Source organism: Dendrobates tinctorius, unplaced genomic scaffold, assembly GCF_039654945.1.
Source record: "Dendrobates tinctorius isolate UK_male_01 unplaced genomic scaffold, ASM3965494v1 ptg000044l, whole genome shotgun sequence".
Classification (NCBI taxonomy): Eukaryota; Metazoa; Chordata; class Amphibia; order Anura; family Dendrobatidae; genus Dendrobates; species Dendrobates tinctorius.
Window position 1 is genome coordinate 22,969,014 of NW_027361712.1, and position 23,954 is coordinate 22,992,967.

At 42.9% G+C, this 23,954-nt stretch overlaps 1 protein-coding gene across 1 annotated transcript in view; it reads right to left on the reverse strand.

Moving 5' to 3' along the window:
* The window catches only part of CIROP (ciliated left-right organizer metallopeptidase), a 59,597-nt gene that overhangs the window by 30,111 nt on the left and 5,532 nt on the right, over window positions 1-23,954 (reverse strand). The window contains exons 2-10 of the mRNA XM_073575458.1: window positions 12,433-12,526; window positions 12,262-12,313; window positions 12,025-12,171; window positions 9,820-9,945; window positions 5,226-5,304; window positions 3,904-4,040; window positions 1,964-2,141; window positions 1,777-1,849; window positions 1,603-1,699 (exon numbers count right to left, since the gene is read on the reverse strand). Coding sequence (XP_073431559.1) covers window positions 1,603-1,699; window positions 1,777-1,849; window positions 1,964-2,141; window positions 3,904-4,040; window positions 5,226-5,304; window positions 9,820-9,945; window positions 12,025-12,171; window positions 12,262-12,313; window positions 12,433-12,526 — 983 coding nt within the window. The remainder of the gene's footprint in view (window positions 1-1,602; window positions 1,700-1,776; window positions 1,850-1,963; window positions 2,142-3,903; window positions 4,041-5,225; window positions 5,305-9,819; window positions 9,946-12,024; window positions 12,172-12,261; window positions 12,314-12,432; window positions 12,527-23,954) is intronic.

Below are 23,954 nucleotides of genomic sequence, written 5' to 3' on the forward strand. Positions count from 1 at the left end.
AAAATCTCTGAGGAATGCTTCCAGCACCTTGTTGAATCTCTGCCACGAAGAATTGAGGCAGTTCTGAAGGCAAAAGGGGGTCCAACCCGTTACTAGCATGGTGTACCTAATAAAGTGGCCAGTGAGTGTATATATATATATATATATATATATATATATTATATATATATATATATATATATATATATGTGTGTATTCTATGTGTCTATATCTATTCTTTCGTTTCTTTAGTAAACCTGTGTCAGTGTGAGCTTACTGTATAGCGCACTGAATTGCCGGCTTTGCTAAAAGACACCGGGTGCGTATTTCTCGCAAGTCACATGTGTGGTCCGTGTGTAATGCGTATTTTTAGAGCACCCATAGACTTGCATTGGCGTATTACGGGCGTAGTACGCTGACAATCGCAGCATGCTGCGATTTGCACGGACCGTAGAATACGCCCGAGAAATATACGGCTGTTGGGAGCAAACCCATAGAGAATCATTGGTCCATGTCTAATGCGTGCTTTTAGCGCCTCTCACTCATCCGTATTCCTCGCTAGTGTGACCCCGGCCTAAATCTGCTACACAGAGGCGAACTGATCATCGCCTCTATGTAGCCGTGCCGATCGGGTTGTGGCAGCTTCTAGTCTCCCATGGAGACTACTTAAGCATGCCAAAAGTAAAAAAAATATTTGTAAAAATATGAAAAAAATGTTAAAAAATATAAATGTTCAAATAATCCCCTTTCGCTCCTTTCAAAATAAAACAATAAAAATAAAATCAAACATACACATATTTGTTATTGCCGCCATCAGAATGGCCCAATATATCAAGAAAAAAAGGATTAACCTCATCACTAAACGGCGTAGTTAGAAAAAAATCAAAACACCAGAATTACTTTTTTTGTTGCCGCGACATTGCATTAAAATGCAATAACTGGTGATCAAAAGATCGTATCTGCACCAAAATGGTATAATTAAAAACATCAGCTCAGCACGCAACAAATAAGCCTTCACCCAAGCCAAGATCACGAAAAATGATGCAATTTTTTTTAAACAAAGTTTGGAATTTTTTTTACCACTTAGATAAAAAAGAACCTAGACATGTTTGGTGTCTATGAACTTGTAATGACCTGGAGAATCATAATCTCAGGTCAGTTTTAGCATTTAGTGAACTTAGCAAAAAAAAGCCAAACAAAACACAAGCGTGGGATTGCACTTTTTTGCAATTTCACGGCACTTGGAATTTTTTTCCCATGGTAAAACCAATGGTGTCATTCAAAAGTACAACTCGTCCCACAAAAAACAAGGCCTCACATGGCCATATTGATGGAAAAATGAAAACATTATGGCACTGGGAAGAAGGGGAGCGAAAAAAGCTTCGGGGGATTAAGGCGTTAATCTGATAACCATTATGGAATAAAGTTTGAAGATTTTATTTATTCTTGGATGTGCCTATCCTATTTTTTTCTTTTATATGATTTTTCTGCCGATCAGCATTGCAGTGGCATCCACTGCTATAGGGCCAAGTTTCATCTTTGTATACATGGAGAGCAACAAATTCATTTTTTAGGAAGCATCATATTGTGTTAACACAAATCAATGTGCAGATTAAAACGTACCCCATGTAGAAGAGGCTTGTAAATACGGCAGCCATCCAAGAAGGCATCTGTAGAGCAGTTACCTTTGTCTAAGTGGAGATGATGACAGCCAATATCACTGTAGAAAGAGGCACTATAAGAACTACAGAATTTCGGTAACTTCCTAGAGTCTATGCCAAGCCTCCCAGTACCCACCCTTCATCTCTACAAAAGAAACCTTCTAGTCTTTCATGACAGGTGGAAGGCAGACCAAAGTGAACACCGGCTCCTGAGAAGAAAGTGTGAATCAGAAAACTGTAACCATTCCTACAATGTATTTTCACCATGACATTAGTAAAATTGAGCTTATTGAGCAGGAATTAGTAACGTAAAATGTTCGCACCTTTTCCCCACACTAGACGATTATCGATACTTGTATTAACCCCATACCAGCCCATATCTTGAAAGGCTGCTAAAGTGATTGGATCCAGGGTTGTTAGGTGTGGAGGGCTTAGTGAAGCTGTAAGGATGGATCCCTGCATAACTCTTGATTCCCAGTGAGAGGACATTTGGCTTTTCTGCTAAAATCAACAGGAGAACAATTTAAGAAAACTGTCACATCCATGTCATCTAAGATTATTTCGTTGTTATAGTATGTGACAGTGTTTGTAATAATTGAGCATGTGGACAGAGGTTGGCCATTTATGGTACAGATTGCTCGAGATTTCAGTAGAATCATCAGCACTCAGTTCTTGTAGGACAATGAACAGTTTAATATTAGACATACAGCAACCATTATCTCCATCATCATAACATGGAGGATTATGGAGAAAAACTGAGATAAACAAGACAAAGTGGTCATAAATTACAATATTAACAAACTCGAGTATTTGCTGTCTGGTTAACACATCATCCCCAAGCATAAGCCTAAAAGTGTTGAAGCCTCTAACAAGTATTTCAGAATAATTTTTTAGTGTTAGTGAGTATGCACAAAGATTAAAAAATATCTTAAAGAAAATTAAACTTTCAGGCAGCTTCTTTTTATTTGATATATGTAGATGTTGGTTCTTGACTTTTCCTACAGAACTACATACATTCCAACTCAGTGTGTACCGTCATAATGCAATCTAAATTAAGCTGGCCACACACAAGATGCTGGCTGAATGTTTATTCTGTAGGAAGCTATCTCTATTGACTTCCCCATACACAAAAGCTCTCTGACGAGTGTTTATGTGTTACCAATGGGGAGAGCGGAAAAGCCAATGCCAGACACCTTTGACAGTAGCTGATCTCCAGGGAAATCATAAGGATCAGCTGTTGCATTTCCAACTTCCCAATCCTTCTCTGGGATCATTGGAGGAGAGTCAGGAGGTCTCCATACTCCCCAGATGTTCGGCCGTTCCCACATTAAGTGGCTGGTTCAGTCAACTTTCTTCTACTGTAATTTGCATCTTTAGGCCACTTTCATACGTTCATTATTTAAATATTCAGTATTTTACCTCAGTATCTGTAAGCCAAAACCAGGAGTGGGTGATAAATCCAGAAGTGGTGACATGTTTCTATTAGACTTTTCCTCTGATTGTTTCCCTCCTGATTTTTGCTTACAATTACTGACGTAAAAAGGCACCAAATACTCAATGTGTGCATGTGGCCTTAGATTAAGGCTATGTGCCTAAGATCCGGAAGTAGCAGCATTTTGGATGCAGCGTATGTTCGATGTGTCAAAAATGCTGCATTCTAGTCACGGAGGTAAATCTGCATGTGTTCACTGAGCCATGCAGGCATACCGCATCCAATAAAATCTATTGTGGAATATTTCTGATGCGGAGACTAGCGTCTTCGGAAGAGAAATGCTACGGTCCTGAAATACAAGCCGTCTCTACGGGTGATCTGCAGGTGCACATACATGCAAGAAATCCCATCCACTAGGCTGTAACATATGGCCACTGCGGGTTTGACGCTGCATAAATACGCATAATCAAAACTGCAGCAAATCCTGATCGTGGGAATGTACCCCAGGCTGTGTGCACATGTTGCAGATTTGATGCGTTTTTGGTGCATTTTTTCCTTTCAGATTTTGTAGATAAAACTGAAGCAGTACTAATGCCAGCAAAGTGAATGATAAACCTGAAGTGTCATGCACAAGTTGCTTATTTTTACTTGCAGATTTGATGCAGAAAATAAGCTGCAGCATGTCAATTCTCTGTGCGTTTTTGCCAGTGTTTTTCACCATTGACTTGACTCAAAAACGAAGGGCAAAAATGCGCGTTTTTCCTGCCAAAAGGTGCAGAAATTTTACTCAACGTGTGCACATAGCGTAAAACAACTGGAAAACATAGTTACCTGGTTTTCAAGAGGCGCTCCAACACTACCCACTCCTAAATGCTCCCCCATTCTTTGCATTACATTTGGAGTGTAAATGCGTAGCTGACCCGTTTCATCTGTGTTTGTCACCCGTGATCGGGAAGAACAAGTATGTCCTGTTGACACAGACAGAATATTGAAGTGAAAAGTGAACCCCTCAGCATTAGTAAAGAACGACCAAAACAAGAATTGTTGTCCACTCTCTGTACGTTCCTCCCGTGCCAATGCCTTTTAATCAATAAAGAATTTTCACGACAGAACGGTGAGTGCCATCACTTATTTTTCTCTTTTGTACATAATCAGATTACATGTTTGCTTTTCTGGATTGAGTACCCGTTCGGACGGTAATTTGGCGGTCGATCCAGGTGTGTGATTTTGGACTTGAATGGCAGTCATGGAACTGCTTAGGGGTTAAGGAGCAGTGCCGAATCTTCTGTCTCTCTTATGTAGTTTGTCCAAAACAAGAATTTACCATAGAGCAGAACACAGATACCATGTTCACTTTGGTGGAGTTTCTTTTGCATTTCCACCATATGTTATCAGGTATTTTATAAAGACTACCCCATGTCTTGTGGAAGAGAATAGTCAGATTATGCCATTGTGATCTAAGCTAAGTCTCGGTTCTGCAACCACAATATGAACATCTAAAAATGAAATCCCTTTCTATTAAAGGGAATCTGTCACCCCTTTTTGAGATATCATATAATGATATCTTTCAATTGTGTGTCAGATAAGGATTCTCTTAGTACTTTTGCTTCCCCCTGACCCCGCACCTTTCATGCATAAATACCTTGTTTATATCGGTTCAGATGTATGTAAATTGCCGTGGTCCGGTCCGCTGGGCGGGGCTTATTCACCTGCTCCCCCCCTCCCTGTCTTGCTCTACGCATTTCTTCTTGTGTAGAGCAAGACAGGGAGGGGGGAGCAGGTGAATAAGCCCCGCCCATCGGACCGGACAGCGGCAGTTTACATACATCTGAACCGATATAAAAAAGGTATTTATGCATGAAAGGTGCGGGGTCAGGGGGAAGCAAAAGTACTAAGAGAATCCTTATCTGACACACAATTGAATGATATCATTATATGATATCTTAAAAAAGGGAGACAGATTCCCTTTAACTACTCCAAAGACATACTGATCGGGAGTTTAGATTGTGAGCCTCAATGGGGACAGTGTCTGTAAAGCTCCGCAAAATATTGTGGTGCTATATAAATAAGCATAAAAATGGTAAATACTTTTACATAGAAAAATACTGAAATAAATTACAACAGTGTTATGTCAGTTTTGACTGAGAAATCACCTGATAAACTGCAGTCTATCCAGTGTTCAAAAAGACTGCTGGAAAATCCAAGGGCGTGAAGAATCTCATGGAGACATACCTGAAGTAAGTTAGGAAAAGTGGATGATTCAGGCTTTATATAGGACAATCAGAGGATTTGGCTATATTGGGACTACGGTGTATATTAACGGAAACCTGTCATGTCTCCAAACACTAAGAACCTGCAGATGTGTTGATAATCTGCAGTTAGTAGCCTTACAATGCTGTACGGCTGCTCTACTGAAACAGGGGCTACTGGGAGAAAATCAACTTTATTCTTCCTGGCAGGTGCAGGTTTTTGAGTCTTAGAGCTTTGCCGGGAGCGGCTGCGGTCACTGTGCAGAGCGAGTGGACAATCACAAGTGGCAGGGCATGCTTATTGCCGCCTGTCAGTGCTGCGAGTGATGACTGAAAGCCGGCAACCAGCGTCGGACTGGCCCACCGGAGAACCGAGGATTCTCCGGTGGGCCCTGGCACCTGCTGGCATACAGGGCCAGCAGTTGCCTAGGGCCCCCGCTGCTCCAGGGGCCCCCAGCCAGTGGTGTGTCGCACACCATGCAGCTGCTATGGGGGCCCCTGCCAGCGGAGCAGCAGCGGGTGTCAGGAGGCAGGAGCCCCTGTCCCCGCTGCTAAAGAGAAATGAATATTCACTGCGAAGCAGTGAATATCATTTCAGGTCTCCACCCCCAGAGGCCCCGCCCCCAGCCCAGTAAGCTGCTCTGCAGACTACAGCTGTAAATCAGGGCCGGCGCCGCCCTCAGTCCTCTCTGCTCCTGGCTCACAGCCAGTGCGCGATGACGTCACTACATCGCGCACCCGCTGTGTGTCTGGCAGAGGGGGCAGCTCCTGACACTGAAGCCGGGATCAGCGTGGGAGCGAGGAGGAGAGGTGAGTATTGTTTTTTGTTTTGTTTTATATCTCTCTCGCTCTATCTGTCTCTCTCTATCTATCTCTATATCTCTATATATCTCTCTCTCTATCTCTCTTTTATCTATCTTTCTATCTATTATCTATATATCTATCTATTATCTATATCTATCTGTTTCTATATCTATCTCTATCTATCGCTCTATCTTTATATCTATCTTTCTATCTCTACATCTATCTCTATATCTTTCTATATATATCTCTATATCTATCTATTATGTCTATCTATCTCTATATCTATCTATCTTTATCTATCTCTATATCTATTATCTCTATATTTATTATCTATCTAGCTACCATCTATATCTATCTATCTTTATCTATATATATATCTCTATCTTATATCTATATCTATCTATCTATCTCTATACCTATCTATCTATTTATCTATCCGTTATCTATCTCTATATCTTTTCTCTGTATCTATCTATCTCTATATCTATATCTCTTGCTATCTATAGCTCTATCTCTATATCTATCTATATATCTATATCTATCTCTATATCTATATCTATTTCTCTCTATATCTATCTCTATATCTCTATAGCTATCTATCTATATATCTCTATATCTATCTCTCTGTATATCTATCACTCTATCTCTATATCTATCTTTCTATCACTATATCTATATATCTATCTATCTTTATCTATTTATCTCTATATATTTTCTCTGTATCTATCTCTCTATATCTATATCTATCTATCTCTATATATATCTATTATCTCTATATCTATATCTATTTCTCTCTATATCTCTCTCTATATCTATCTATTTATCTCTATCTCTATATCTATCTCTCTGTATATCTATCTATCTTTCTATCTCTATCTATCTCTATATCTATCTATCTTTCTCTATCTATCTATTTATCTCTATCTATTATCTATATCTATCTCTATCTATCTATCGCTCTATCTCTATATCTATCTTTCTATCTCTACATCTATCTCTATATCTATCTTTCTATCTATCTCTATATCTATCTATATCTATCTATTATGTCTATCTAGCTCTCTCTATTATCTATATCTACCTATCTCTATATCTTTCTATCTTACTCTCTCTATATCTATCTGTTATCTGTATATATATTATCTATCTTTATCTATCTATTTCTATCTATTATCTATATCTATCTCTCTATCTATTTATCGATCTCTGTATCTATCTCTCTCTATATCTATCTCTCTCTCTATCTACCGCTCTCTCTATCTCTATCTATCTTTATATCTATATCTATCTATCTCTATATCTATCTATTATCTCTATATCTATCTACCTATCTATCTCTATATCTATCTCTATATCTATATCTGTTTCTCTTTATATCTATCTCTATATCTCTCTCTATAGCTATCTATATATTATCTCTATATCTATCTATCTATCATCTCTATATCTATCTCTATATCTATCTATCTCTATATCTATCTATCTCTATATCTATCTATCTCTATATCTATCTATTATCTCTATATCTATCTACCTATCTCTCTATATCTATCTCTATATCTATATCTGTTTCTCTTTATATCTATCTCTATATCTCTCTCTATAGCTATCTATATATTATCTCTATATCTATCTATCATCTCTATATCTATCTATCTATCTCTATATCTATCTCTATAGCTATCTATCTCTATAGCTATCTATCTCTATAGCTATCTATCTCTATATCTATCTATCTCTCTCTATATCTATCTATCTATCTCTATCTATCTCTCTCTATATCTATCTATCTCTCTCTATATCTATCTATCTCTCTCTATATCTATCTATCTCTCTCTATATCTATCTATCTCTCTCTATATCTATCTATCTCTCTCTATATCTATCTATCTCTCTCTATATCTATCTGTTATCTCTATATCTATCTGTTATCTCTATATCTATCTGTTATCTCTATATCTATCTGTTATCTCTATATCTATCTGTTATCTCTATATCTATCTCTATATCTATCTGTTATCTCTATATCCATATCTATCTCTATATCTCATTATCTATCTATTGATCTATCCATCTATCTCTATATCTATCTCTATATCTATCTATTATATCTATCTATTATCTCTATTATCTATATCTATCTATCCATCTATCTATCTAGCTATCTCTATCTATCTCTATATCTCTCTCTATATCTATCTATCTTTCTAACTCTATATCTATCTATCTCTATACATATCTCTATATCTAGCTATTATCTCTATATCTATCTTTCTATATCTCTGTCTCTATATCTATCTCTATATCTATCTATCTCTATATCTATCTATCTCTATATATATCTCTATCTATTTTTATTTATAGCCATCTATCTATATATATTTATCTCTATATCTATCTATATATGTCTATATTATTATTATTATTATTATTATTATATCTATCTATCTATTATCTATCTCTATCTATATATCTATCTCTATATCTTTCTATCTATAGCTATCTATCTCTATATCTATCTATCCATTATCTATTTGCTATCTATCTCTATATCTATCTACCTATCGATCTATCTATCTATATTTCTTTCTATATCTATCTTTATATCTATCTCTATCTATCTCTATGAATCTTTCTATCTATATCTATCCATTATCTACTTTCTATCCATTATCTACTATCTATCTCTATATCTATCTATTTCTACATCTATCTATCTATATCTATCTAACTCTATATCTATATATCTATATAGCATTATACCCTATGAGGGGGGCAGTATTATACCCTATGAGGGGGCAGCATTATACCCTATGAGGGGGGTGCATTATACCCTATGAGGGGGTGCATTATACCCTATGAGGGGGGCAGCATTATACCCTATGAGGGGGGCAGCATTATACCCTATGAGGGGGGCAGCATTATACCCTATGAGGGGGCAGCATTATACCCTATGAGGAGGCAGCATTATACCCTATGAGGAGGGCAGCATTATACCCTATGAGGAGGGCAGCATTATACCCTATGAGGAGGGCAGCATTATACCCTATGAGGAGGGCAGCATTATTCCCTATGAGGGGGGCAGCATTATACCCTATGAGGGGGGCAGTATTATACCCTATGAGGGGGTGCATTATTCCGTATGAGGGGGGCAGTATTATACCCTATGAGGGGGGCAGTATTATACCCTATGAGGGGGTGCATTATTCCCTATGAGGGGGTGCATTATACCCTATGAGGGGGGCAGTATTATATTCTATGAGATGGCTGCATTATATTCTATGAGATGGCTGCATTATACTATGTGAGGGGGCTGCTTTATATTCTATGAGGGGGCTACCCCAACTCCTGCTACATAATTAAGACATGTACAACCTTATATTATACCCTGATATTAGCGTGTTTTACCGCATAATTGGTGGTCTGGTATTTAACTCTATGCAGCTACATAGTGGGCCCCAAGAATGATTTTCTCTGGTGGGCCCAAGGTGTTCCAGTCCGACGCTGCCGGCAACCCCTGAGAGGAGTAAAGTCAATGTGCTCCAAGTAGCTTCCAGTAAGGAACATTGCATCTCTACTGACGTGCACATTGATAGCATTTGTGGACATGATAGATCCCCATTAAAGTATACATAATTATTAATACAAAAATGATAATGGAACAACTACCATAAAGGTGCAGATATTAAGATACCTGTACAACATGCTTATGGTGATATACTCCATCCCTAAGGTGCTTTGGACAAAACACAATAACCCCCGCGATGGGACGGCCCAAAGGGTCCAGCTGACAGTAAGATGCATAGGCGATAACTGAAGGCTTGAAACACAAAACAAAGTCATGAGAGAGTAGATGATTGATCCGTAACTTTTGTAGTGGGACAAGCTTTATTACAGAATTGTGTCAATGTAAATACCTCTCATACCATTTAGTGGGAGAATCTACAATAAACCACTCTTATAAGTAGCTCCCCAAACATGACCCTTACTTCACAGTACATGACAACACTCAGGTGTATGAAATGTGTTTTTTACTGCGAGTTTCCGAAAACACGGTGAAAATTTTACAGCATTTTCAAAAAATAAAGGCATAATAAAAAAGCAATGATAAGACATTGTGTGAACACATCCTTTTTAATTGCAACAGGATCCTACCCCTCCATAGAGATATAGACTTCATTCGAAGAGAGGATTGGCATTAGGTTCTGGCAATGAGAATCGCCTTATCGTGGCTGCCAGGTACACATGAAATGGCCAATTTGTGCGCTAAGCATTCTGAATTTTCATATTTCTAGTGCAGTAATGCAAATCAATTTTCATATTTCATATCTCATGCTATAGTGTTACATAGTGCTACTTTATTTGTTTGTATTTGAGTTGGCTACTGTAGGTAAGCACCTGTTCAGACCCAATTTGTATTTGGATATGACGGTCAGTCTTTTGATATTCACATCCTTACATAGACATATGTATAGGGCCAGTGGAGGTAGTAAATAGAGATGAGTGAATATTTCAATGTTGAAATCGAAATATGGTCGCCAAAATTGTAATATTCGCCGAATGTTCGTCGAACATTACCAAATGCTATTATAGTCAATGGGAGACAATAACAAACGTATGCACAACAACTTAGAATGGCCCCAAATGCTGCAAAAACATCAAATGAGGTGCAGATATCAGGAAAGTGGCCTCAATTCACCCACAGTACAAATTGCAGCAGGGAACTGCAGAAATCAGCCAGGCATGAGGTATCGGGGTCTGGGACAGCATTTACAGCTTTCCAATGAGCGCCACAGTAAGACGAGGTCGGTGAGGGATCGGTGTAGGGCCCTTTGCTCGGAGCCCTGATAACACATGCAACATCCCTACCTGTTTTCATGCAGAGCCACACTCAGGTGGCACAAATATAAGTTTTCTAAACTTCTATTGTCAGAAAAATTTAAGGATAGTAACACGGGTAATTGAGTGCAAGTGTAAGAGGAAGGACCGTACCACAGGTACCTGTTCTGTGCCAGTTCCAGAACTGTCGGGGCTGTCTCCTCTATTATCCGGGGGAATTCTTAAGGGACCGGACCAATCCTTGCATGCGGAAGCAGGGGGTCTATTTAAGGGAGTACAGCTTCAGCGCACGTGGCAAGAGGCAGACTTGGCGGTAACAGACAGCGCGCAGCAGGGACCAGTGAGTTATGGAGGGATGACCCATCTGGTTTTTCCTTGCCTGATTCCGAGAATGACGGTCGTTAAACCCTTAAAGCACAGTTGTGCTGACGCGAAACGGCTGTCGTTCTCAGTACCTCCCCTGCACACTCCCTGTCCTCCACTCTGCTAGTCTCTGTTACAAAGAATTGGAAATAAAGGACTTTTTGGATTGCATACCCGGTGAGTGCCGCTATTGATTTTCTTTCTTGGCTGCACGATTTGGAATTCTAATGTAAGTACCACCTATAAATGTTATATACGGCGTATTGCTCAAGCGAGGGCTCTCAAAGGTTATTGATACCGCCATATGCTGGGACTGGTGCCTGACCAGCTTCTTTGGGTGTCCGCTATAGTGTGGATTGTGATGGGCACCATTTGTTTATATCCATCTACTGAAGGGAGTGAATGTCGGTTCAGCTTCATGCTCAGACTATATTTCCCAGCATGCATCACATGCAGTGTGCAGCGTGTAGTACGCGTCTCCCTCAATGATCATTCTCCTGCCCAGCTCTCAGCCTGGCCAATCTATGGGATGTCATGAATAACACACTGCGCCTGATTCATGCCGTATAAAGTTTGCTGCAGAATATCAAAATTGGAGGACATTTACAACAGAAAGTGGATGAAAATCCATTTTAGATACTGTTCACAAGCTTATTTTTCTCATTCTTATCCTAAACTTTTGTTAGGTATCACTCACGTGTAAAGCACATTTCTCTGTCTGTGCTACCCTTACATATAGCAGGAAGTCAGTATTAGGAACACCAATGCCATGCGGTGTCACAAGATCAGGCTCTGTCCCATTCATTGGCCACACTTCATATCCGTGTAGATGAGAGTCTGGTATCTGTAAGATATATAAATATATATATGATATCTATACTTACATAATAAAAGTCACTCAGTGGGAGGCCCATTATATCCACAGTCTACTTACCACAACATCTAGGCAACGTTCTCCATGGTAAGCGAGGTCTCGGGAACCACACCTGAGGGAATGGGGACATCGAAACTAACTTTTATAACTAGCAATATTGGCACAACACTATTTAAATTGGTGATAGGATGATCATGGAGGAGAATTTTTGGTACTCTGGATGAGACTCACCTTTTATAACTAAGAAGTGAAGGGTCACCCCAGATCGAGCGACAATATTTATTCATATCGCGATTCAGAAGAAGTGGCCCTTCAGATCTATGTACTACAAGAAGAAGTAAGCTCTCAAAATTAGATGTATGTACTGCAAGAAGAAGTAGTAAGTTCCCAAAATTACTGTAGATCTATGTGTAGCAAGGTGGCACGGGGTGGTAGTCGCAGGTGAGTTCACTTAAAGCTACAGTCCACAAGCACCCAGGCGACCTTGCACATAAAACAGACAGAACAGGTGTAATCCCAGGCAATTTACCTCTTCTCCACAGTCACTGCAGCGTGGGCAATCAGGATCCAGGAACACACTTGTAATCCATCAGGGAAACAATTTATTGTAGAACAAAAAAAGTAGGAAAAGTAGAGGCAATAAATCGGATGAAACTTTCTGCTCTTTCCCTAGTATCTTTCACTGCCGTATCAGTGGCAGCAGCGGTAATAGTGACATTCCATAAGCCAATGTCTGAACACTTATAGTCCTCGGTGGGGCACTTACATAGTACAGGTGCCCACTATGACAAAGCTCCTTGCTGCCTTGAGGCTGCTGGTCCAGCCCAGAAACTTTACCCTTTTTCTGTCCCTAAACTACATACAGGCAGCAATTAACATACAGTATGACAGTACATAGTGAACACATAGACAATTAAAGGGAATTACACAGAGTAAAACAATGCAAACATAGCATATCAATAATACACATAGATACTTCACAGTAAGGCATTAATACACAGGTACACCCTCCTGGTACCTCATAAAATGCACGAGACTTGCACATAGGAGAGAGAGGAGAAAATGAGGTTCTCCGCCACCTCCTTACACCTGTGTAAGAGGGTCAGGGCTTAGCGCCTTTAAATGCTGATGCTACTGTTTATATGTACATAAGTGCCATATTTCTAAGTGTTATATTTACATATCTTTGTACTATGTGTAAGCTGTATATACGTGTTGATTGCCATATTGTATTATATATGTTAGGGACAGTGCAGTTAGGGAAAAGGCCACTAGATGGGGCAACTGAGTACACTGCATAGGAAAGCTTAGTTGTAGGACACTTGTGGGAGTGGTAGCTGGGGAATAAGGTAGACAGATTTCCCTGGTGTGCTCAGGTAGCCTTTGGGCCTGAGCTGCTTAGCTATCACACAACGTTTCCAAGTACAACACCTGGCAAAAATTATGGAATCACTGGCCTTGGAGGATGTTCATTCAGTTGTTTAATTTTGTAGAAAAAAAGCAGATCACAGACATGGCACAAAACTAAAGTCAATTCAAATGGCAACTTTCTGGCTTTAAGAAACACTAAAAGACATCAAGAACAAAAAAATGTGGTCAGTAATGGTTACCTTTTTTAACCAAGCATAGGGGAAAAATTATGGAATCACTCAATTCTGAGGGAAAAAATTATGGAATCACCCTGTAAATTTTCATTTCCAAAACTAACAGAAGAGGAGAGTTAAGTGCATTGTATCCTCAGCCATGTAGTGAAGAAGTTACAGAAGAAGTTTGGGTGCAGAAGTAGTAGAGTGGGCCACCAGCAAGTGCGAGGGCAGAATAACCAAAGAGGGGTGGACGACCTAGTAGATGAATATTTCCGTGTCTGGGCCGATGTCGGTTCCAAGGAGATAGGTTGAAGTGCCGTTTTCACCAGGCTCCTCGTTCCCGTTATATCTTTGTGGCCTATACCAGTGAAGTAGAAGACGTTAGGGAAAGTCAAAGAATATGCATTGCTGGTACTGTGTCAAGTGTGCTGGAAGTGTAATGGATGTGCTGTGTCCTGAAGAGAATAAATCCATATTGTTTAAAGTTGCTTTGGACTCTGCCTCCAGTCTTTTGGACACCAGGAAGAGCGGGAGACACAGCAGGGAAGAGCTGCTGTCAGCATAGTAAGTACAGATTGTGCTGACCGTAAGACCACTCGGCCATGGTTTTACAAGTGGCATAATTGGCAGGATCTCACTGCCCCATATGGCAGTGAAATCGCAGCGGAAGAGAAGAAGGAAGATAAAGTGAAATTGTTTACAGTGACCCGTAGTGACCGGGTTGAAGATTGTGACGATGAGTAAGTAATACTGGACGTAACTATTACACCGGATTTGAGAAAAGAAGTACTGGAAAGCGACTTTGTGGACCCTAAGATGGTGACCGCCAAGATGGAGAGCTGTGGCGCAAATAAGGACTGTCCCTGTCTACAAGGTGCGCTTTGTGTCTGGATGGCGCCAAAGAAGAGCTGTCAACAATGACGGGTCCACCCTGAAGGGAATGGTATGTACAGATGGACGTTCGCCCTTTCCCACCTAATGCACGACAATGGGTGGGGAGGCCGAAGAGGGCCCCACCCTGGAATGGGAGCGGCTCTGCAGAAAGTGCTGAGTGCAGCTGTCTGGCGTAAGGCACAGGACGTCAGACACCATGTATCAGTGAGGCTGCAGAGGAATCGGGTGAACAGAATGGTGGTGGCGGCGGGACGAAGAATCCAGATGCCCCACCCACAGTTGGGAAGAGAGGCAAGAGCACCAGGCACTTACCCGGAGGGAAGATCCCGGACAGACGACGGTGCCCGAGACAGCTGGGCCTGTGGAGCCGGAGTCAGACACCATGCCGGAGAGGCGTCCACCCGCAACACAGGCCGTATCGGAGCCACAAGGGGACGAAGCGCTGCTGACTTCCCCCGAGGAACTAACGAGCCCGGAAGCTGTTCCTGCCGGATGGCAGGAGATGGAACACAAGTGCACCCCGGAAGCAGGGTCAGGTGTCGATAGTGAGCTGACGGAGCCCACCCAACCGGAGGAGGAGGAATCCGCTACCCTGCCCGAAAGTGCCGGTGACATCGATGAAGAGGAGGAAGTGGAGCCTAAAGAAACCCCATTCTCCCCCATGAGGCAGTACCTGCAGGAGATGAGGGCCAGCCTGAGCGGGATGGTAAGATCGGTGGAGGTGAGTGAGTCTTCACCCCAGTGAGCGACAGGTCACACAGCTCCTGCATCATTGCTTCCCTGGGGCAGCGCCGACACCAGGCCCAAGATCCGTGCCACCTCTCCCCTGCAATCCCGTCAGGCATCCGCAGAAAATACCGGGCCCACGTCATCCGCTTACCCGTCGTGTGGATCTCTGATATCATTGTCTAGAAAAAAACCAGAGAGCGTAGGATATGGGCTCTCCTCCACCAGAAGGGAGAGGCCGCAATGTCTGCACGCCGCACCTATGGACAGCTTGTGTATACCAGCATTGAACGTGGCTACGGTTTTATTGAAGAGATCGACACTCACATCAAAGTATACATTAATGCTGCCTCTATCAAGCATGGAAGAGCTTTACAGGTTGGGGATTGGGTCTCCTTCTACAAGGAGGACTGCCCATGACGCTACTTGGCCATGGTTTTACACCTGCATTGCAAGAAGAAGTAAGTTCCCAAAATTTTAGCTCCACAATATTTTTTTGCTGAATATATCCCGGAGCAATATTTTATCTACTTGATAACGTTCCAGCAAACTCTCCATTTTTTTCTGAGATACATTAGGACCAGTGGAACTACACTTCCTAGTAACCCTCTTGTAGGACAACATTTGCTCTATCATACATCTGTGGTGCCCCTGAGGGTTCAGTCGACACAGAGGTACTGCACCTCACCCAGAGGTGTGGTGTCCCACTTCCCAGGTAAGATTGAGGCACCTCACGGAACTCTTAACATCCACATCCAGTACTCACTTATAGCAACAGGGCACCCTGGATGGACCCTAAGGGAGGATGATCTCATCCCTGCTGGGTAGAAAGGGTGTTGGGAGGTAGGTGGAGCTAGGAGGTTCAGAGCTGGAGAAGAGAGTTAGCGTGAAGAAGCAGACAGACGTGTGTGCAGCAGCTCCCTGTGAGAGGGGCTGCTGGGGAGGAAACGACAGAAGAAAGCTCCCTGAAGAGTGAAGGGGTCCTAGGTGCACGGATAAGCAACCATACTGTCCGTGGGGCCCGATCCGTAAGCGGTGAGGTCAAGTTGTACGGGGTTGCCGGCACCCTAGCCTAGTGGAGAGAACAACAGACTGAACTAGGAAGCCCGAGGTAGAGGCACCTTTAGGTTCCTCAGCCAGAAGCCACAGAGTTATCTTCTCCGGAAAGGCAGCCATAAGGGAGCAAGGGACCACAGAGAGGATGTTACCCTACAAGGTCTGCGGCTGCTGGCCTGGGACACTGACTGTGAGGTGCTGGGAGGGAAGAGGAGTAGAAATCAGCACAGAGAGACAGCCAGGAAAGGAACACACTGAAGGGAGTTCTGGATAGGTGTTCTCCATCTTCCTGGAAGTTTGCTGGACCCCTCACCTAGAGGACGCAGCGCCAAGCGGGCATATGCACATCAGAACAGTGAATAAAGATTTGGAACTGCATTCAGCTGTGTCCTCGGTTCTTTCTGCAACACCTCCTCAGCATTGCTATATCTCTTGCCAAATAATACATCACCATCTCCCTCAACATCTTTCATCTGCCGTGGGACTAAGCTCTGCCTGTGGAAAGCTATACCAACTCTGCTGCATCACACCATCAGTCCCAGAGGATCTGCACTGCAGCGCTGGTCACTTCTGATCAGATACCACAGGTGGCGTCACAAACACTTTATTACAAACTCTTTATTTTCCCCTGTAAATATTCCCCTTATATTGGACGCCCAGGGCCACGGACCGGGTCACCGCCGCTGTGACAGTGCCCCTTTAAGAAGTGGCCCAGTACCGAGTATTCCCCACTGCCCTGGCAGGCACTCGACATCGTTACTGCATTGGGTAAGTAAAGGAGGCTCCGGAGGAATGTATGGATTGCACTGAAGATCATTTGAGCTGTAAAGTTGAGTTTGCTGTGAATTCGATGGAAAGTTTCCAGTGCAGCAGATTCTACAACAAAATTGCAACATATTCTTTCAGATATAGAACTCATTGTTAGTAATCAATAATGACAGTCATATTCCTCATTCAAAATGATCTAAAATCATAGGTACAGTAAATGGAGGAAAATTGAATTGGTTAAGTCTCTGATGTGGGCCACCACTGATTTACAACACAAAATAATGAAATGGCACTCTCATAGATTTCTGTTACTATAATTAATGTAGATAGTGGTCATTCAAATAATTAGTAGTTTGCTTGGTATGTTGTGCCAGACTCTCAGTAAGGTTGGAGTCACACTACAGAGGAATACGGACGAGTGCTATGCAAGAAAAAAAATCGCATAGCACTCGGACCGCTGTTAATCTATGAGGCAGCTCCCATCACCGTTTCATTCTTGTCTGTGCAATCACAGCATGCTGCAATTTTCTGCAGTATATCGGCCGAGACTCGCCAATGCAAGTCTATGCGGTACGATGAACTCTTGAGCATGGGAAAATGCCAGTTGATTTTCCCATGCTCAAGAGTTCAGCGCGGGTCAGACTGTGAGGGAGCGCAGCATCAGTGACATCACCTCTGTTCACTGAAGCTGTTCTCGCAGCCGGCCTGAATTGCTGTGACCTCAGTCCTGGCATTTCCCACGCTCAAGAGTTCATCGCAGTTCAGCCAGTGAGGGAGCGCAGACTCAGTAACATCACCGCTGGTCACTGAGTCTGCGCTGGCAGCATCTCAATCATTCATCAGTAGTTTGCAGCCGGGACGGTCGCATCTTAGCACCGTTCTGGTTGCAAACTGTATATTCCCCAGATATGGATTACGGCGTGGAAAAGAACAATGGACAGGTATGGTATATTGTTGGTTTATTATTTTATGGTTTTTACAGGAGAACTGGGGCTTTGTAGAATTAGCAGAGGTTGTAAGTATGGTTTAATTAAGAACAATAAAGGAGTCTGTGTGTTTTTTCAAATAAAGGATTTTTTAATGGGTGTCTGTGTTTTATTTACTATTTGACTATAAGGGGTTAGCAATGGGGGCGTCTAATTGACGCATCTTCATTACTAACCTCGGGGCTTGATGTCACAAAGGTGACATTAACACCCCAACTATTACCCCATATGCCACTGCTGCAGGGAAGGGGCATAGCAAGGCTATGTGTCAGAATGGGCGCGTCTTACAGATGCACCTTTTTTGGGACAGCTGAGAGCTGGTGTTTGTAGCTGGGGGGGCCACTATCCATGACCCCTTCCTAGGCTATAAATATCAGCTCTCAGCTGTCTGCATAGCTATTGCTGGCTTTAAATTATAGGGGGACCCCACACCATTTTTTCCATGAAATAAACATTTATTAATTAAATACATGTCCATAATTGTGCACAAACACTATACTAACTGTATTTGTCACTGACATATATACACAGCTCTGGCAAAAATTAAGAGCCACCACATCAAAACCCTGTCATGGGCAGCCCATTCTCCTGACCTGAACCCCATTGAAAACCTCTGGAATGTAATCAAGAGAATGATGGATAGTCACAAGCCATCAAACAAAGAAGAGCTGCTTACATTTTTGCGCCTGAAGCAGATGAAAGACTGGTGGCAAGCATGCCAAGATACATGAAAGCTGTTTTTAAAAATCATGGTTATTCCACAAAATATTGATTTCAGAACTCTTCCTGAGTTAAAACATCAGCATTGTTATTTCTAAATGATTATGAACTTGTTTTCTTTGCATTATTTGAGGTCTGAAAGCAGTGGGGTTTCTTTAATTTTGACAATTTTTCTTTGTCAGGAAAAAATGCTAAATTTTTTGCTTGGAAATTCGGAGACATGTTGTCAGTAGTAAATAGACTAAAAGAACAATTAACATTTTACTCAAAATTTTACCATTAAAGAGAAAATCAGACAAACTGAACATTTTAAAGTGGTCTCTTAATTTTTGCCAGAGCTGTGTGTGTATATATATATATATATATATATATATAGTCATATGTAAAAGTTTGGGCACCCCTATTAATGTTAACCTTTTTTCTTTATAACAATTTTGGTTTTTGCAACAGCTATTTCAGTTTCATATATCTAATAACTGATGGACTCAGTTATATTTCTGGATTCAAATGAGGTTTATTGTACTAACAGAAAATGTGCAATCTGCATTTAAACAAAATTTGACCGGTGCAAAAGTATGGGCACCCTTATCATTTTCTTGATTTGAACACTCCTAACTACTTTTTACTGACTTCCTGAAGCACTAAATTGGTTTTGTATCCTCATTAAGCTTTGAACTTCATAGCCAGGTGTATCAAATCATGAGAAAAGGTATTAAAAGTGGCCACTTGCAAGTAGTTCTCCTATTTGATTCTCCTATGAAGAGTGGCATCATGGGCTCCTCAAAACAACTCTCAAATGATCTGAAAACAAAGATTATTCAACATAGCTTTTCAGGGGAAGGATACAAAAAGTTGTCTCAGAGATTTAACCTGTCAGTTTCCACTGTGAGGAACATAATAAGGAAATGGAAGAACACAGGTACAGTTCTTGTTAAGCCCAGAAGTGGCAGGCCAAGAAAAATATCAGAAAGGCAGAGAAGAAGAATGGTGAGAACAGTCAAGGACAATCCACAGACCACCTCCAAAGACCTGCAGCATCATCTTGCTGCAGATGGTGTCACTGTGCATCGGTCACATTTGAATCCAGAAATATAACTGAGTCCATCAGTTATTAGATATATGAAACTGAAATAGCTGTTGCAAAAACCAAAATTGTTATAAAGAAAAAAGGTTAACATTAATAGGGGTGCCCAAACTTTTACATATGACTGTATATATATATATACAGCCTGCATGTGTCTGGTTGTATGTAATAGGACCTGGCAGGTTTGTGGCTACAGCAGGAGCTGTGGCAGTGGCAGCAGGAGCTGGTGGGGTGTCGTAAAAGGACATCAGAGGCCCAGTGCGGACAATCTCTTAAAAGGGCCAGTTCAAGCCTAAGAGACATACGTGTTCTGTGAAAACTGGACCTGAGAGTACCGTGAGGAATCCATGGGTTGTACCTCAGTGAGGGGGTGGTGTCCCTAAAGGGGGTGGTAATTCAGACAGCAAAGGGTGCCAAAAAGTGGGTGGAGTCCCAAAAAGGAGTAGTGGCCCAAAAAGGGGTGGAGTCCCAAAAAGGAGTAGTGGCCCAAAAAGGGGTGGAGTCCTTAAAGGGGCCAGTATCCCAAAATGGAGTAGTTACCCAAAAGGGGGCTGAGCCAGGCCCGGATTGGTAATGTACCCAACTGGGCATTTTCCCGCTGGGCTGCTGTCATGTGGGCCGCGGGCGGCAGCGCCCGATCATCTGGCCGCTGGCCGCTTGCCAGCTGATGTGGCCACTGGCACTCCATTCTCGTCCTAGCATGAGACCTCCCCCCGTGCACTCCATCCACGCCCTCCATCCACGCCCTAGCATGAGACCCCCCCGCCACCCACAGCCACTCACAGCGTCGCTTGCCTGCTCTCTTCTCTGTACACAGGACCTTTGATGAGGTCACAGGAGGGGAGGAGTCAGGGGTCACATGATCAGGAGCCTTTGTCCATACCCCTGATCATGTGATCCCTGACTCCGCCCCTCCTGTGACCTCATCACAGGTCCTGTGCGCACAGCCCTGGGTGTCTGCAGGACTCGGCTGTCATGGTGCTGGATGAGGGAAGTATGTGTGGGGTCAGGAGGGGTTTCAGGATATATGTAGCAGAGCTGTGTGTGTACGAGGTGTACGGAGCGGAGCCCTGTGTGTACGAGGTGTACGGAGCGGAGCCCTGTGTGTACGAGGTGTACGGAGCGGAACCGGATGTGTACGAGGTGTACGGAGTGGAGCCGCATGTGTGTACGAGATGTACGGAGCAGAGCTGCGTGCGTACAAGGTGTACGGAGCAGAGCCATGTGTGTACGAGGTGTACATAGCGGATATGTGTACGCGCTGTACGGAGCAGAGCCGCAGGTGTACGGAGAGGAGCCGCGTGTGTACGAGGTGTGTTATGATTGAGTCACCGAGGAGGAAAAAACAAAACAAAAGCTCAGCCCAGAAAATCAGAGAGGTTGGAAACTAGCGGATTGCAGACCCCTAATCCTATCACACAACTAGCAGTAGCCGTGGAGTGTTCCTACGGAGATCCTAGACACCTCGTCTTATTTACATAAGACTAAAGAGAGAAAAGGGAAAAACTGACTGCCCCAGAGCAGACCGCAAAGCAATAGGCAGCCCCCAACATATAATGACGGTAAAGCAAGATGAAAACACTAACACAGATAGAAAGATAGGTTGAGCAAACAATGGGGCCCAAGCTAACTAAAAAGGACAGGACAGAAAAGCTGCTGTCTGCAATCCGAGAAAACCCTGCTAAAAATATTACCAACACAACTGATAAGCAAAAAGGACCCTGAAGTCACTAGACTTCAAACCCTATATCAGCACTCAGAATATTCTGGAAGCAGAGAAGAGAACACTGATCAAGGAAAAAGAATCCAGCACACCCCCGGCCGGGGATGGCTGAACTCCAAAAAACAAAGTAAACAAAACCAAAACTAATAAGTTCAATAGCAGAGCAAAAACTTATCTTTGGGAAGCAGGAATCAGACTGGTCTCCAAGAATCCAGCAGAGAAATCACCAGCGACTCAGAAGGGCGTCGGCTGCCTTATATCCAGTCTGAAGTTCCCGTTACCCAGTCACCATCCACCTGATCAGGTGTTTGGTTTCTTTCATCTAAATCAGCCTCACTACCTTCCTTCACCAGAAGAGGGAGATCCTCGGACACAAATGATGAATGAACAGATGAGCTCACAACAGAGGTGTACGGAGAGGAGCCACGTGTGTACGAGGTGTGCGGAGCAGAGCCGCATGTGTACGAGGTGTGTGGAGCGGAGCCGCGTGTGTACGAGGTGTGTGGAGCGGAGCCGCGCGTGTACGAGGTGTGTGGAGCGGAGCCGCGCGTGTACGAGGTGTACGGACCGGAGCCGCGCGTGTACGAGGTGTACGGACCAGAGCCGCGCGTGTACGAGGTGTACGGACCGGAGCCGCGCGTGTACGAGGTGTACGGACCGGAGCCGTGTGTGTACGGAGTGGAGCCATATGTGTACGGGATGAACGGAGCGGAGCCAAGTGTGTATGAAGCATACAAAGCGGGCTTTTCCCACGGACACAGGAGTACATAGCAGAGCCCAGAGGAGCATTTTAAAACTCGCACATGACGTTCCACCTGAAGTGACGTGATGGAAGCTGACCGGAAATTAGATAATTTCATGAGGAGATTGTGTCGGAACTAGGAATGCTTCAGATCCATCACCATGTCCTCCTCCGACAGCGCAGACAGCAGGATCGCCTTGGAATCGGGGATGCCGGCCATGTGAGCGGATCATGATATGTCCTGCATCGGGAGGCTCAGGTGGGCACTACAATGGGAGCCGGGCTGCTATAGTATCTTTATAGAATATTTCTTTCTTTCTCTCTGTTTCTTTCTTTCTCTGCTCTTTCTCATTCTCTGTTCTGTCTTTCCCTCATTTTCTTTCTCTCTCTCTGTTCTTTCTTTCTCTATCTAATCTTTCTTTTTTCTTTCTCTCTCTCTCTGTTCTTTCTTTCCCCTCTTTCTTTTTCTTTTCTTTCCCTTCTTTCTTTCTCTCTGTTCTTTCTTTCTTTTCTTTACTTCTTTCTCTCTCTCTGTCTCTCTCTGTTCTTTCTTTCCCCTTTTTCTTTCTCTCTCTGTTCTTTCTTCTCCCTCTGTTCTTTCTTTCTCTCTCGCTCTCCTTTCTTTCTCTCTCTGTTTTCTTTTTTCTCTCTCTCTGTTTTCTCTCTTCCTTAGTGCTAGTCAGTGTGCCCATAATGCCAGCCACTGTGCCCTCAGTACCAGTCAGTGTGATCAGCAGTGCTAAATGGGTGCGGTTGGGCGTGGACATGGGTGTGACTAGTTGTGAAATGTGCGCCGCAGTCTTTGTTCCTCTTTCCCTTCTTCAAAACTTGGGAGGGGCGGCTATGACCAGGGGGGTCTGGTTGCCCAATGGGTAGCAGTTCTGCCAGGAATTCTGTCATTGTGCGTACAAAAGGGGACAGAGCTTTGGGAGGAGTACTGTACCTAAAAGCAATAAATAGGACTGAGCTGAAATACTGGGCACAGCTGTGACTACATGTTATATAGTTGTGCTAATCTCCTTTCACTTCTTGTAACCTACAAGTGTACAAAAATATTATATAGTCACCTGTGTAACTTCAAATGCCAGGGCTGAATTTTAGTCCCAGTCCGGCCCTGGGCTGAGCTTCCCGAAGCTAAAAAGGTGGCACAGACAGACTGCTGCCAAGGGCAAGTATACTATATATGTCCAGTCTGCTATATGAGAGAAGCTTCGGGAGGTGTGCCTTTCTGATGGATGGAGAGGATGTGTTTGGAATGTTCAATTCTGGGAGCTCAGTGACCCTAGTGAGGACAGTGCCCAATAAATTTATGAGGCCTGAAGGGAAGATCTCAGTCACCTGCATCTATGGATGCACTAAGGACTATCCAATAGCCTGGGTGGTCCTCAAGACAATAAGGGACATGAAAGGCCAGGACGTTGCTCCAGTCCCAAACTAACCCTGTCCGGTGGTAGTAGGCCGGGACTCT